At 36.4% G+C, this 15521-nt stretch overlaps 1 protein-coding gene across 1 annotated transcript in view; it reads left to right on the forward strand.

Moving 5' to 3' along the window:
• Positions 1–15521, forward strand: part of CSMD3 (CUB and Sushi multiple domains 3) — a 1090172-nt gene that overhangs the window by 272360 nt on the left and 802291 nt on the right. Inside the window, exons 6-7 of the mRNA XM_044293228.1 lie at positions 3448–3535; positions 6101–6225. Of these exons, the coding sequence (XP_044149163.1) occupies positions 3448–3535; positions 6101–6225 (213 nt within the window). The remainder of the gene's footprint in view (positions 1–3447; positions 3536–6100; positions 6226–15521) is intronic.

A 15521-nucleotide genomic window follows, 5' to 3' on the forward strand; every position in this document is an offset into this window, starting at 1 on the left:
TAATTATTGTCGTTGTCCTAATATAGGTCTACTTTATCATAGCCTCAATCGTTACCTGTTCCATCTGTAATGTTATCCGGTGCCATAGAGAACATTATACAGTTGACTGATAGAGATACATGCACATATTTATCAACTAGTCTGATAGTAAAAAATGATACAATAAGTCTCTGTAGCACTATGGAAGTTTTTCAACTCACATAAACAATCAGAATTTTTAAAACTTTATTCATGTTTGTGAAAGGGGGAAATTAACAAATGTTAATGGATTTACTGGAGACAAAACATACACAGGAGTCCATAATTACAATATTGCTTCTCTTAAGCAAATTCATTGTCTATCCTATTTTAATTTAATAATAGTCCAAATAATTTGCAGCATTGTATTAATCTAATGCATTGAAAATAGAAAATGATCTCAAACAGAACCTGGATTTGTGGATAAAAATTCCAATCTGAAGCAGTCCAGGTTTCTCGTTCACAGCAACACTGTGATAAATGAAGGCAACAGTGGCATGCCTTTAATTGCAGGACATGTAAAGGGCACTGTGACACCCGAATTTCTTCTATTAAGCAACATGCACCTAAAAATGGTCCTGGCATAGACATGAGTGCGTAATGAAGGTGCCACCTGTGTCTGAGAAACCGTGGAAGATGCTCATGCTTGTCAGAAACACAAATGATACTCTCTACTGGGGGTCTGCCTGTTCATCATGGGTGCGTGCATTCACATAATTATTGCTCCCAACATCTCCTAACAGCTAGGTCAGAAAAGCCTAGATGGCAGGCAGTTCATTTAAATGACTATCCTGCTTTTCTCAGTCCTATGCTGCAATACCTCTAAAAGTCTGTCAACTAGGCAAAATGTCTTTAATTGTCTAGCAGTCAAAGATCTGTCACCAAGAGGTACAGTACCCAAAAGTAGCCTCTGAGAGCTGTTATTTTTTTTATAGGGTAGCAGGGGAAGCACTTTTGGCATATATGACATGGCCCAGTGTCAAACCAGACCACACCTATAATCATTTATATATCTGTCTGAGAAATAACTGCATGCCAATTTTTGGATCAATATATCCTGGTCTATTGTTTTTTTTTTTTTTTTGTAGTATGTACATTTGAGTGTACATTTGGTAAGTTAGCAAGAACAGGCAGATGAAAGGAAGTAACACTAATACTCTGCTTGGTGTAAAAGGTTTGTCGTGATTGACCTCTGTAGTTTTTATCCATATCAGATATTGTATACACATTTATTCATAGTCTGTAACCATGGAACCACAGATGACTGCAATAGAACTGCAAAGAAAAATATATATATATTTGCGTTTTTTTACATGCATTAGATCAATAGAGCAAATTTGTTGTAACATATTAACACAGGGGGTCATTTATTTTCCTGAAATACGCCTATTTTAGCGGTTAGTTGCGCTGCCATCTGCTACTTGTCACTGGTCTCACTTGTCTTAGGCGTAGAAAATGGTCTAAAGGTAAGCCAACTTGGAAACTGTTTTACATTTAGAACTGGTGCTTGATGCCTGAAGTTATGTAGAGGCCAGTGCCTATTTATAACTTTGGTGGATCCACTGACAGATATAGGGGTTATTAAGACTAGCATCTAAAACACTGGTATTAATAAATGACCCCCATAGTTTTTAATTTTTTAAAAAGACATCTGTTCATCCAGTTCATCCTGTTATACTGCAAGTTGATCCAGTTGTACAGCAGGAAATAGTGAAATATTTAAGATAAATTAATATTCCATCATATAAAATATGTATACATACTGTAGATGCAACAATCTAACATGTCAATATGTAACATTGCCAACAACATTAAAAGCACATTGGGGAAGATTTATCAAACTGGTGTAAAGTAGAAATTTGCCCATTGCACCTTTCCAGTGAAGCACTGAAAAATGAAAGGTGAAATCTGATTGGTTACTATGGACAACTAAGCCAGTTCTATCTTATACCAGTTTGATAAATCTCCCCTATTGTCATATATATGTTTATTAGGTTGCCAGCATGTAGTTCTATGATGATTCTTTGTGGTGGGTGCAAATACTTTTTTTTTCCTTCAAAACTATTTTTAATAAAAATCTTCTTGGGTAATTAAAGTGTAAATGTCATTTTTTTATGTTTAGGGACAGTGATACTGACCATTTTTGTAATATACTTTAATTACTGAAATTGTATGTTTCTATTATAAAAATAGCTCTGAAGTGGCCCCTACACAAATAAAAAATGACAGTTACACTTTAAGCATAGAGTGACCTGTGCTGAAGCTCAGAAGATAAAGCTATGTCACTTGAATTGCATAAGTTGAATCATTTACTAGCAATACTAAGTGAATTAATACCCAATTTTAAAAATTTCCCAGCATATCGCTAGGACATGCCCTTACTTTCTGATTAGTGGGGATTCACCCCAAAGACCCTCATTGATCTCTAGAATGAAGGGGACCCAGCTCTAGTTAAGCATTGTTGCTCCAGCCTGCTGTTCAGGAAACACTTGAATGGGCCTGTTTTTGTAATTCTCACCACTGCAGATGAGTGTTGCTGTAGTGGAAAATAAACTGAAGAAACCTTAGTACTATTAGGGTCCATTCACACGTCTGTTGAGCTGTCCGATTTTTTTCAGGACCCATTGAAAATGAATGGGTACAGAACTGGTCCAGATCTGTTCCGCAAAAAACGGAACAGATCAGGAAAGAAACAACGGACGTGTAAGTAGATTTGGTGAGGATCAAAGATGAGCAAATAACCTACAATTTGTTGTGGTCGATTTAATGTAAAATACGATTAGGGTATAAATCAAATCTACCTAAATTGAAAATTCCAGATTAATTGTTTAATAAAGCTAAACAGGTTTTTGAATTTGCAGAAAATATATTTAGGGAAATAATGTATTTCATCTCTTGCCATGACACTACTGTAATATCGAAGAAATACTGCAAATGAAACAATGACTTAAGAAGCATGAGTTTGGTGGCATGATATGATGACCTAAAGTTGAAATGATTAATTATATTTATAAAATAGCGCAAATATACATGTAATGTGTATTATCTTTTACATATTTACCTTCTAAACAATGGTGCTGCCTCCCAAATATAGCTGTGGGCATGATTACAATTACTATATAGAATGGCAAAATATGTATTCTTGTTGGATTTTGTTATTAAATTGTATTATTTGTGTTGTTATTATTATACTTAGAAAATAATGTAACTATTGTATATTCATTATTTGTTATGAAATATTTGTACAACAATGATTTGTTACAACTTAAATGCTTATAATGTATGAGGTACCTTGAATTGACTATAATCTTTATTTTTTCCAGCGTGTGATACTCTCAGTCAATGCACCTTCCTGCATTAAACATGTATAAAATATCACAACTTATCTATGAAATCATAACTTTTTAAAATATATTTTTTCTCTTACAGTAAATGAGGGAGGTATAAAACAAGCATCAAATATGTGTCCTGATCCGGGAGAACCAGAAAATGGGAAAAGAATAGGCTCTAATTTTAGGTAAAATTTTGATCCAAGTAAAGATCATATAGAAAGTTTATGTTAAGACATGACATAATAAATATACTAATGGATTCTGATAGAAATACTAACCAATGATGCAATGCTGCTTTCCCCCTTCCATCTTTTATTACTAAACATTTTCTTTTTTGTAGGTGTGTTTAGCCGGAAGCAAATTATGCTCATCAGATTTTTCCAATTTGCAGAATAATTTGTTAAAAACCATTGCTATTAAAATGCACCTACATCTAAGGTTCACCTTACATGAACACCTTCAACTAATATGATTGTTACATATACTTACCATTCATATTCTTTAACCATTAAAATAACTTCCAATGTCTTCCAAAAAAACGAAATATACCCTATCCATTGTACATCTTCTTGTGAGAGATATATTAACAAAGCAGTTGAACAGTAGCGAGATAAAAATACTTAGCTAAGTATATATATATGTATATATATATATATATATATATATATACAGTATATATAAGATATATAGATAAGCACAAAAGGCAGCACACTCCACTGTATGAAAAATAGCAAAAAGGTATTTTATTTATGTTATTGCATGGGTGAATACACGACCTGTTTACTATTTTTCAGACATTGGAGTGTGATGCCTTTTTGTGCCTTGTTTATTAGGATATAATCAAATCCCTGTGGACTTGCACTTTTTTTTTTTCTCTTTTTTTTCCTCTGGTGCTGCTATGTTTGTGTGTTTGTTTAGATAGATGGATAGATAGATAGATAGATAGATAGATAGATAGATAGATATTAGATAGCTAGATACTGTATGGAGTAGATAGATAAATAGATGTTAGATAGCTAGCTATATAGATGTTAGCTAGGTAGACAGATAGATACAAAGATATGGAATACGTAGGTAGTTAGACATTAAAATAAATTGGGTTGAATTTAGTTTCTATTGAACTGATTGGCTCATCTCTAAGATAGATAGATAGATAGATACAGTTTTGCTATAATTGCCTCTAATTTACAAACATAAAATCACCTTCAACTAACTAAATGTGAATCTAATGAATCCACACTTTAAATATAAAGTATGATTTTCTGGATTGTCAATGTCCATTGTTTCTTCTTTCAAAAGAGTCAAGGTCTACATTTGAATCAATTCACACTTTGAACTACTCAGACAATAATATTTTATTAAAATAATTTTTTCATGTGAGCCGCAGTGTGCAGATTAATAAGTAATAATGGAATACATGATATATGGTGTAATTTAAAGCAGTGTTAGAAGAGGTTCTTTAACCATTGGCTATATGCCTGCAATGCATTTATTATAGATGAACATATAGATCCTTCACCCATGTTAAAGGTAAGTGTTAATACCTGGAAGATGTCCCCAAGCAACAGCAATGTCCCAGAAAATCTACTGATGGAAGAAAACATTTACGGTAGTTCCACTGCTAATGCCCAGAATCATTAAACCATAGAACGACCACATTAGATGCAGTGCACATTGGATATGTCTTAAAGGAGCTGTCCTGCTTAATTAATTCATTTTTTTCTCCCCACTTCCACCCAATAATTCCTGTAAAGATTTCTATACTTGCCTGCTTCCCGCTGCTCTGTTCTGGATCCACAGCTCCTGGGCTGTCTTCACTGGACTTCTGGTCCCCATCTGTCAACTTGTGGATGGATGGCTGGCTTGTGCCACTGCAGCCAATGACTGACCTCAGCATTGTTGTGTCCCCAAGTGACACATCATTGTTGGGTTAATGCCTCTTGGGACATGTCACCACTGGGACCTGTCGTTGGTTACAACAGCGCCCGTGACCCCGTCCTTGTGGAAGTTTATAGATGGAGACTGGTGGTTCAGTGAAGACAGCATGGGTTTCATAGAGTGGCAGGCAAGCATTGATTTCTTCATAGGTACTGTAGGATGGGGGATAAATTTTATATTTTTTTTAAGAACCTTCACAACCTATTTAAAATGGCCATACACTTTAGATAAATGTTGGTCAAACTCACAAAATTTGAAGGAACCAGAACTTTTCCCTAATGGCAGATGTTGGGGAAATAAAGGATCCAGAAATTGAATTTTGACGGTCTGACCCTGTGTGAGAAGTAAGCCAGAGGTGTCTCCTCATTCAGTGCACGAGCATATTCCTCGAGTGTGCATGTGTGTTGTGGAGCCAGGAGACAACTGTCAGTTTCTGCTGACAGCTATCTCATCTGCATGCCAGCCTTACAATTTAAACATATCCATAGGGCTCTATGTATCTGATGGAGGCCTAACAAGTGTCCTTTTGGCCTCAGTTTGGGTCAATTATATAGAAAATAGCAAAGGATATTTTTTTTTTCCCTTTTTTCTGAGGCACCTGAACTTAGGGTCATGTAATACAGACAGCTTGTTCAACACACATTGTTATTTGCCCCTAGACTGACTGTGGCAAAAAATTGATGACCACCATGAAGATACATACCCCATGGTTTGTCTAGTTTTGGGAGACCTAGGAAAACATCCCTCAATATTCTCATCACTAAACTACTATTTTATTCTATAATATTGTGTCCCGTTATTTTTTATTATAGCCTTGGTGCAGCAGTTCTGTTTTCGTGTGATGAAGATTATGTTCTTCAAGGTGAAAAAAAAATCACTTGTCAAAGGATTGCAGATGTTTTTGCAGCTTGGAGTGATCACAGACCTGTGTGTAAAGGTAAGAAGCAAATAAACTTTGAAGATAATGTATTACCTTACTAACAATTTATACTGAAACATACATTCTTTGCATATTTAAATTCAGTTTTCTTTACATAATTATGGGGTAACTATTATGCTGCATGAAAACCGATATAGAGAAATGCTTTACAACAAAACCAAGTAAAAAAATGACGTGTTTGCATCTTTTAGAGAGTGTTGTGAGCATGTTTTGTAACCTTTGCAGAGGTTGCTGTGAAGTAAGGCAGCGGATGAAGAGGTTAGCAATGCTCATCACAATATATGTGAAAATTTCAATTCAGGTCCAATGCAGCAAAATCGGCCATATGGTTTGATTTGGTCCAAAAATATTCAACCCTATAAAAATGGTGTCAATTGCTCGAAAAAGTTACTTTCAATCTCTCTACCTCTCTCACTCTTTCTGTTTTGATTTATCTTTATCCTTCTTTCTCTCCTCATGATTATCCCGTATCAAATCACACAAAATTCAGGTTCATTGGATTCAGAACTTTTTGGAAAATCATAGTTGTATTTTTAAATTAATTTGCTCATCCAGGGGAAGACTAGGAATTTAAAGTGGCCCTGAAAAAAAAAAAAAGTAGAAGTGCCCCAGTAAAGCCCTATAGTGCACCCAGTTCAGTGATAAAGCCCCCAGTAATGACCCCATTGGCAGACATGCCTTCAGTATAGTTCTATAGTTCCCCCAGTAGTAGTCATGAGCGGGAGGTGCCATATTAGATTTTGCGATATTTCGCGAATATTTGATTGAATATTCGTCTTATATTCGCCGAAATGAAATATTCGTCATTATGCTATTTATCGCAAATAATATGCAATTTAATTAATTGCGTATTGCGATTTTGTGTATTTTACGAATATTCTTGTTTTAGAATATGACAAATATTCGAAAAAACAAAGTTATAGCAATATAGAGAATATACACATATAGACTGCAATTTCACTAATGTAGTGCTATAATCTTTTTTTGTCTTTTTTTTGTCTCTTTCTGAATGAGAAAGAGATAAAAAAATTAGACAAAAAAAAAAGATTATAGCACTACATTAGTAAAATTTTAGTCTATATGTGTAATTTACAAATATTCGCTATGTTGTTAAATATTTGTCTTACAATATGCCAAATATTCTAAAAAACGAATATATAGCACTATATCACATATATTATTTTTTTGAATATTCATTCCCCCCCCCCAATTAGTACAGTTATTGCCCTTCTGTATATACCTCCCCGACAAGCGTCCCAGTCACCATGGGAACGCCTGGTGTTTAGAATATACCATCGGATCTGAGTTTTCACGATCTAACTCAGATCCGATGGTATATTCTAACCACCAGGCATTCCCATGGTGATGGGGACACTTGAAGTTAGAATATACCGCCAGGGCGCTGTGATCCGCCTCAGGTGCAGGTTAATTGCGTGGATCACAGCGCCCTCTGCACCCTCCCCTCAGTTTTAAAATAATTGGTGGCCAGTGTGCCCCCCTCCCTAGTATTTAAATAATTGGTGGCCAAAGCGCCCTAACCCCCCCAGTATTAAATAATTGGTGGCCAGTGCACCCTAACCCCCCAATATCAAAATAATTGGTGGCCAGTGCGCCCTAACCCCCCTCCCCCAGTATTAAAATCATTGGTGGCAGTGGCCACAGGGTCCCCCCCCTGTCATTGGTGGCAGCAGGCAGTTCCGATCGAGTCCCAGCATAATGGCCGGGCTTCGATAGTTACCATGGCAGCCAGGAAGCTACTGAAGTCCTGGCTGCCATGGTTAGTTAATCTCTCAGCAGCATTTACTTACCTGCGGGGCTCTCCTCCTTCTGAGAACTCACAGGTCTATGTGGCACATTGCTGAAGGCATATGCAGCGCATAGACCTGTGAGTTCTCAGAAGGAGGAGAGCCCCGCAGGTAAGTAAATGCTGTTGAGTGAAACTGCCTGCTGCCACCATGACGGGGGGGAAGAAAGGGGGACCCTGTAGCCACTGCCAGGGGGGAGGGGGACCCTGTGTCCACTGCCACCAATGATTTTAATACTGAGGGAGGGGGGGTTAGAGCGCACTGGCCACCAATTATTTTAATACTGGGGGGAGGGGGGTTAGGACGCACTGGCCACCAATTATTTTAATACTTGAGAGGTGGGGGGAAAGCGCACAGGGCGCTGTGATCAGCGCAATTAACCCGTACCTGAGGGGTTAATTGCACGGATCACAGCGCCCTGGAGGTAAATACCATCGGATCTGAGTTAGATTGTGAAAACTCAGATCCGATGGTATATTCTAACCACCAGGCATTCCCATGGTGACAGGGACGCTTGTCGGGGAGGAGTATGCGGAAGGGCAATAACTGTACTAATTGGAAAAAAAAAAAGAATATTCTGTAAAATTAATATATATAGTGATATAGAGCTATATAATAGTTTTTTTAGAATATTTGTCAATGACAAATATTCTTAAAAAAACTAATATATTCAATATAGTTCTATATATATTAGTTTTTTTGAATATTTGTCATTTTTTACCATCTAAACTCTTGATTCCTCCCTGCTTCTTGCTTGTGGGCCAATGAGTCATTGGCCCACAAGTATTTTAAGCAGGAAGAAATCATGTGTTCAGATGGAGAAAATGATGAATATTCAATATAATGAATATATAGCACTATATTCGCAATATTCACAAATTATCAAATTATCGAAGTTGTGATATTTGCAATTAATATTCGCTATGTGAATATTCACACTCAACACTACCCAGTAGTAGAAATGCCCCTAATAAAGCTCTGTAGCTCCCCAGGTAATACCCCCATTGATCCCTAAGTGGCCAGATATAAAAGAAAATCAAATACTCACCTGGGTTCCTCTTCTGACCTGCAGCCTGAGAGGCATTTGTCCCAGTGCAGAAGGTCACAATTATATCATCATGACATCTTGGTCCTGGGAAAGCAGTCACAATGATGTTTTCACTCCACAACCGCATGTGTCATTCTACTGCCCCATAAGCTTCAGCCTATCAGCTTCAGGCCTATGAGGATGAACGGCAGGGCAGAGGGTCATTAACTGTCCATGGGTTATATCAGGTATGGTAGCTGGGCTCCAATGGAGTCAATGGGGCATAGCTGCAATAACACACAGACAACCTGAGGACAGGTGTAGTAGTGTTTTTGGTAGAAAGCAACTATATTTTTTTAATCCTGGAAACCCCTTTAAACAATATCTTATGCCAGATCATAAAGTTACATAAGGTGGATAGTTCTAAAATGTTAATGTCATAAATAATGATAAAGCAATGGTAAATGGGGCGTCTGGGTCAATGATTCCAAACCAGGAAGGACAAATAAAGAGGTAGCGGCATTGTGGCATTATCAACCATTTCTCATACACAGAATTAGTAATAGAAAGAGAAAATGAGATTTAGTGTTGTGATATTTCCTGTGCTGACAGCACATTGACAATGAGGGCATTGAAGAATTTGTAAGCACTTACTGAGAAATGAGGAAGCAGTGAGGTTGAAAGAGTTTGTGAACACCGAGGAAGATTACTGCACGTTAATGTAAGGTAGAGTCAGAAGGACAAATCCTCTGAATATTAACTCTTTGGGTATTCTTTACAGTATTTGGCAATTTTGTGGGTTGGAACATATTAATATTGTAAATCTTTCTTCTTATTACAGATTAATTTCCTTATTACAAGATATTAAGTTTGACTCTAGGTTCCTGCGGACACACATTTCTGTATGCATATTATTAATATCCAGATATAAATGTTATACTATAAGAAATATATGGAACGGTTGTAAAATTCAGGAAAGCGTTGTTTTGAAAAAAAATCACATTACCAACGGTGGATTTGTACTGCAATACTCCCAGAGGTTACACATGATTACTGTGGGATGGGGGGTCTTAACAGTAATACGCTTAAAGAGATACTTCTTAAATATGTACAGTACAGACCAAAAGTTTGGAAACACCTTCTCATTCAAAGAGTTTTCTTTATTTTCATGACTATGAAAATTGTAGATTCACACTGAAGGCATCAAAACTATGAATTAACTCATGTGGAATTGTATACATAACAAAAAAGTGTGAAACAACTGAAAATATGTCATATTCTAGGTTCTTCAAAGTAGCCACCTTTTGCTTTGATTACTGCTTTGCACACTCTTGGCATTCTCTCGATGAGCTTCAGGAGGTAATCACCTGAAATGGTTTTCACTTCACAGGTGTGCCCTGTCAGGTTTAATAAGTGGGATTTATTGCCTTATAAATGGGGTTGGGACCATCAGTTGCGCTGTGGAGAAGTCAGGTGGATACACAGCTGATAGTCCTACTGAATAGACTGTTAGAATTTGTATTATGGCAAGAAAAACGAGTGGCCATCATTACTTTAAGAAATGAAGGTCAGTCTGAAAAATTGGGAAAACGTTGAAAGTGTACCCAAGTGCAGTCACAAAAACCATCAAGCGCTACAAAGAAACTGGCTCACATGCGGACTGCCCCAGGAAAGGAAGACCAAGAGTCACCTCTGCTGCGGAGGATAAGTTCATCCGAGTCACTAGCCTCAGAAATCGCAGGTTAACAGCAGCTCAGATTAGAGACCAGGTCAATGCCACACAGAGTTGTAGCAGCAGACACATCTCTAGAACAACTGTTAAGAGGAGACTGTGTGAATCAGGCCTTTATGGTAGAATATCTGCTAGGAAACCACTGCTAAGGACAGGCAACAAGCAGAAGAGACTTGTTTGGGCTAAAGAACACAAGGAATGGACATTAGACCAATGGAAATCTGTGCTTTGGTCTGATGAGTCCAAATTTGAGATCTTTGGTTCCAACCACCGTGTCTTTGTGCGACGCAGAAAAGGTGAACGGATGGACTCTACATGCCTGATTCCCACCGGGAACCATGGAGAAGGAGGTGTGATGGTGTGGGGGTGCTTTGCTGGTGACACTGTTGTGGATTTATTCAAAATTGAAGGCATACTGAAACAGCATGGCTACCACAGCATCTTGCAGCGGCATGCTATTCCATCCGGTTTGTGTTTAGTTGGACCATCATTTATTATTCAACAGGACAATGACCCCAAACACACCTCCAGGCTGTGTAAGGGCTATTTGACCATAAAGAAGAGTGATGGGGTGCTGCGCCAGATGACCTGGCCTCCACAGTCACCGGACCTAAACCAAATTGAGAAGCAAAGCAAAAGCTGGCTACTTTGAAGAACCTAGAATATGACATATTTTCAGTTCTTTCACAAACTTTTTTGTTATGTATATAATTCCACATGTGATAATTCATAGTTTTGATGCCTTCAGTGTGAATCTACAATTTTCATAGTCATGAAAATAAAGAAAACTCTTTGAATGAGAAGGTGTGTCCAAACTTTTGGTCTATACTGTATATGAAATGCCTTTTGATACTGTCCCACATAGAAGGCTTATCAATAAAGTGCAGTCATTGGGCTTGGACTCCCATATTGTTTAATGGATTAGGCAGTGGCTGAGGGACAGGCAACAGAGGGTTGTAGTCAATGGAGTATATTCAGACCAAGGTCTTGTTACCAGTGGGGTACCTCAGGGATCTGTTCTGGGACCCATATTGTTTAATATCTTTATCAGCAAAATTGCAGAAGGCCTCAATGGTAAGGTATGTCTTTTTGCTGATGACACAAAGATTTGAAACAGGGTTGATGTTCCTGGAGGAATACACCAAATTGAAAAGGACTTAGGAAAACTAGAGGAATGGTCAAAAATCTGGCAACTAAAATTTAATGCTGATAAGTGCAAGATAATGCACCTGGGACGTAAAAACCCAAGAGTAGAATATAAAATCAGTGATACAGTCCTAACCTCAGTATCTGCGGAAAGGGATTTAGGAATCATTATTTCAGAAGACTTAAAGGTAGGCAGACAAAAAAAAAAGAGGAAAGAATATTTAAAAGAAGAAAAACTGCTACAAGAGGGCATAGTTTTAGTTTTAAATTAGAAGGGCAAAGGTTTAAAAGTAATATCAGGAAGTATTACTTTACTGAGAGAGTAGTGGATGCATGGAATAGCCTTCCTGCAGAAGTGGTAGCTGCAAATACAGTGGAGGAGTTTAAGCATGCATGGGATAGGCATAAGGCCATCCTTCATATAAGATAGGGCCAGGGGCTATCCATAGTATTTAGTATATTGGGCAGACTAGATGGGACAAATGGTTCTTATCTGCCGACACATTCTATGTTTCTATGGATGATTTTCTGGATACGTTTTTGAAGTCATTCTGTGTATTCCACTTCCTATCCTGGTTCTGTAGCTTTTTTCTTTTTCACTTTTACCAGGGCAGTCTTTCTATTGCTTCGGCAAGAGAGATCCCTTGTAGTGAATCAATTAGAGCACCGCACATTACACTAATCTATTCAATGCTTTTCTGTGGACATCTTTATCTAGGCTTATCAAGAAAACAATATAGCTGCCATACCAGTTCTATACTTACTAATACTACTAATATCATGGGGATTAACTTGATGATAACATTTTCCCATTACAGTAGCAGTAAAATGACAATGCATTAACTACAGTATCTATATAAGTGGTCTTATCATTTGTGCTGACTGCTACAGAAAGGAAATATTTTGTGTTGAATTTTCAATGGCATAGTTAAGCCAAAATGAAAAGAAAAGCTGACAAAAAGAAAAAAAGAAAAGCTGACTCTGAATATCAAATACTCCTTTTGAATGGAAGGGTCCCTTTAATACTGTAAGCTGTCTAAGCAGAGGGTGGGCAGAGCAGGAAGTCTGAGAGTTGAAGATTCAGCCAATACCTGCAGAGCAGTGACTCATGTCAGAGAAGGGAGTGTTGTTTTGCAACTTCTACTGCATAGCCCAATACCAAGCAATAATATGGTGTTAAGGAGATTTAACTTGGAAACTTGCATTTGAAGGGCTAGTGTGAAACAATTAAAGGAGTTGTCTAAGTTAATTTAAAAAAAAAACACTTTTAGAATAATAAAAATTTACTCACCATCACAAATCCATTGTTGCTGCTTTGTCCTCTCTACCGGCCTTTGTTTTCCTTTCTTCAGGGATGAGAACCCATATATTTCACATAACTGTTGCAGCCAATCACATGCCATATACTGCTGAAGCCAACGATTGGCTGTGGTATATAGGCATCTTATTATAAAAAACAAAAACAAAAAAAAACCATAGCTATAGCACTGAAGACGATAGACACTGGAATGGAGAGGGTTTGGGATAGTGATTATGATTTTTTTTTTATTATTTTACTAAAAATAAAATCAGATTGCCCCATTAAGGACCCTAGTAGATCATTTTTACTAAATTATGTTCATTTGATTAGAGTTTCATTTTAAATGGTCATTTTGCACTGAAGCATTAACATAAAGCTTGGCAAATTAGACATGTTTTAAGTCTCCACAAACTAGATTCAATTAATACGAGCATCACGCAAAATTATGAACATTAAATGTATGTTCCAATCTATTTCATATGTGGTATTAGGAAGTGTAGCCTGCATGAGTTGTATCAGGTATTTCCAGAAATGTTCACAGAGAAGAATAGACACCGCAAATGGTTCATACTCCTAGCGCATGGTACTTAGCCAAACAGAATGACATTGCTTTGCCCAGATAAAGCGCATTATGAAAGATTTTACAAATGCACACGCTGGCATATGGTATAAGACAGATGGTATTGAATGCTGTTTCTTATGTGGTACAGTATATACTTCCTAGTTTCCTCGGGGCACGTCTTAAGTAAATTATCTTCATGTTATTTGTTTCAATTGATTTAATAAACGACTGCAAAGATTTATGGCTCCGTTCACAGTAGCATCATGACAGCCATGACTAATCTATCTTGATTCCTTATTTTGAATCCTGAAATCCTGACCTATCCCATTATATAGAGGGTCTGTCAGAGTTCCAAAATTGATGCAAAAATAATGCTGCAATGTAGACGGTGCTAAGTAAAAGCACAAATATGAACATAATCTCTCTAATAATTTGTACATATAAACATATTTATATCTAAATGAATATAAATAATATAGTCACATCATTTACTAATAAAATATTTGGTGGTTCCTCTCTTACAGGGGTATTTTGGTTAAATAATGTTATTTCCTATCCATAGGATAGAGGATAACTATTAGATCATTTAACTATTAGAAAATATACCAAATATCACTCTTCTACATGCCCATAGGAGATAATAATTAGATCAGTGAATTTTTATCGGGAATATAGGCACTTTGAGAATTTGCGAATATTTAGAATATAGTAATATATATTCATCATTTCGAATATTCAAGATTTTTTTTTAAATCAGTACACATGATCCCTCCCTGCTTCTAGCTTGTGGGCCAATGAGAAGGCTGCAGTATCTTTGACTTTAGGAGTAATGTTGATTGTGAGATTTTGTAATGCAAATTTTCATAATGCAAATTTTTATCGCAAATTTTTCAATTGCCGAGTAAAAACATGATTCCTCCCTGCTTCTTTCTTGTGGGCCAATGAGTCATTGGCCTACAAGCAACTTAAGCAGGGAGGAATCATGACATTAGATTGTCTGTGAAGGTTCTCATTTATCCAGGTCATGGTATATCTGTAAAGAATAAATCAAGGCAACTGGACCTACTGTAGATTTCTTGAAAACGTTTCACTCGTTCTTCCAACGAGCTTTCTCAATTAAGAATTTAGAATTGAGAAATCTCGTTGGAAGAATGAGTGAAACATTTTCAATAATGACATTAGATTGGAAAAATGATCAATATTCTAAAAAACGACTATATAGCACTATATTGAATATATTAGTTTTGTTTCGAATATTCATAATAAGCAACTTAAGCAGGGGGGAATTATGACTTTAGATGGGAAAAATGACTAATATTCTAAAAAACGACTATATAGCACTATATTGAATATATTAGTTTTTTCGAATATTCGTAATATTCTAAAACAAGAATATATAGCAATATAGTGAATATTAAAAAAAAAACTTGCTGTAGAGCAATTTAGCTAATATAGTGCTATAATCTTTTATTTGAAATTGTTGTAATTTTTTTTCCAATCTAAACTTCAGATGAGAAAAAAAATTACAACTATTAGACAAAGAAGATTATAGCACTATATTAGCTAAATTGCTCTATATTCAAATTTTTTTTATATTCACTATATTGCTATTAATTCTTGTTTTAGAATATTACGAATATTCGAAAAAACAAATATATTCAATATAGTGCTATATAGTCGTTTTTTAGAATATTCGTCATTTTTCCCATCTAAAGTCATAA

This window comes from Bufo gargarizans, chromosome 5 (genome assembly GCF_014858855.1).
Source record: "Bufo gargarizans isolate SCDJY-AF-19 chromosome 5, ASM1485885v1, whole genome shotgun sequence".
NCBI lineage: Eukaryota > Metazoa > Chordata > Amphibia > Anura > Bufonidae > Bufo > Bufo gargarizans.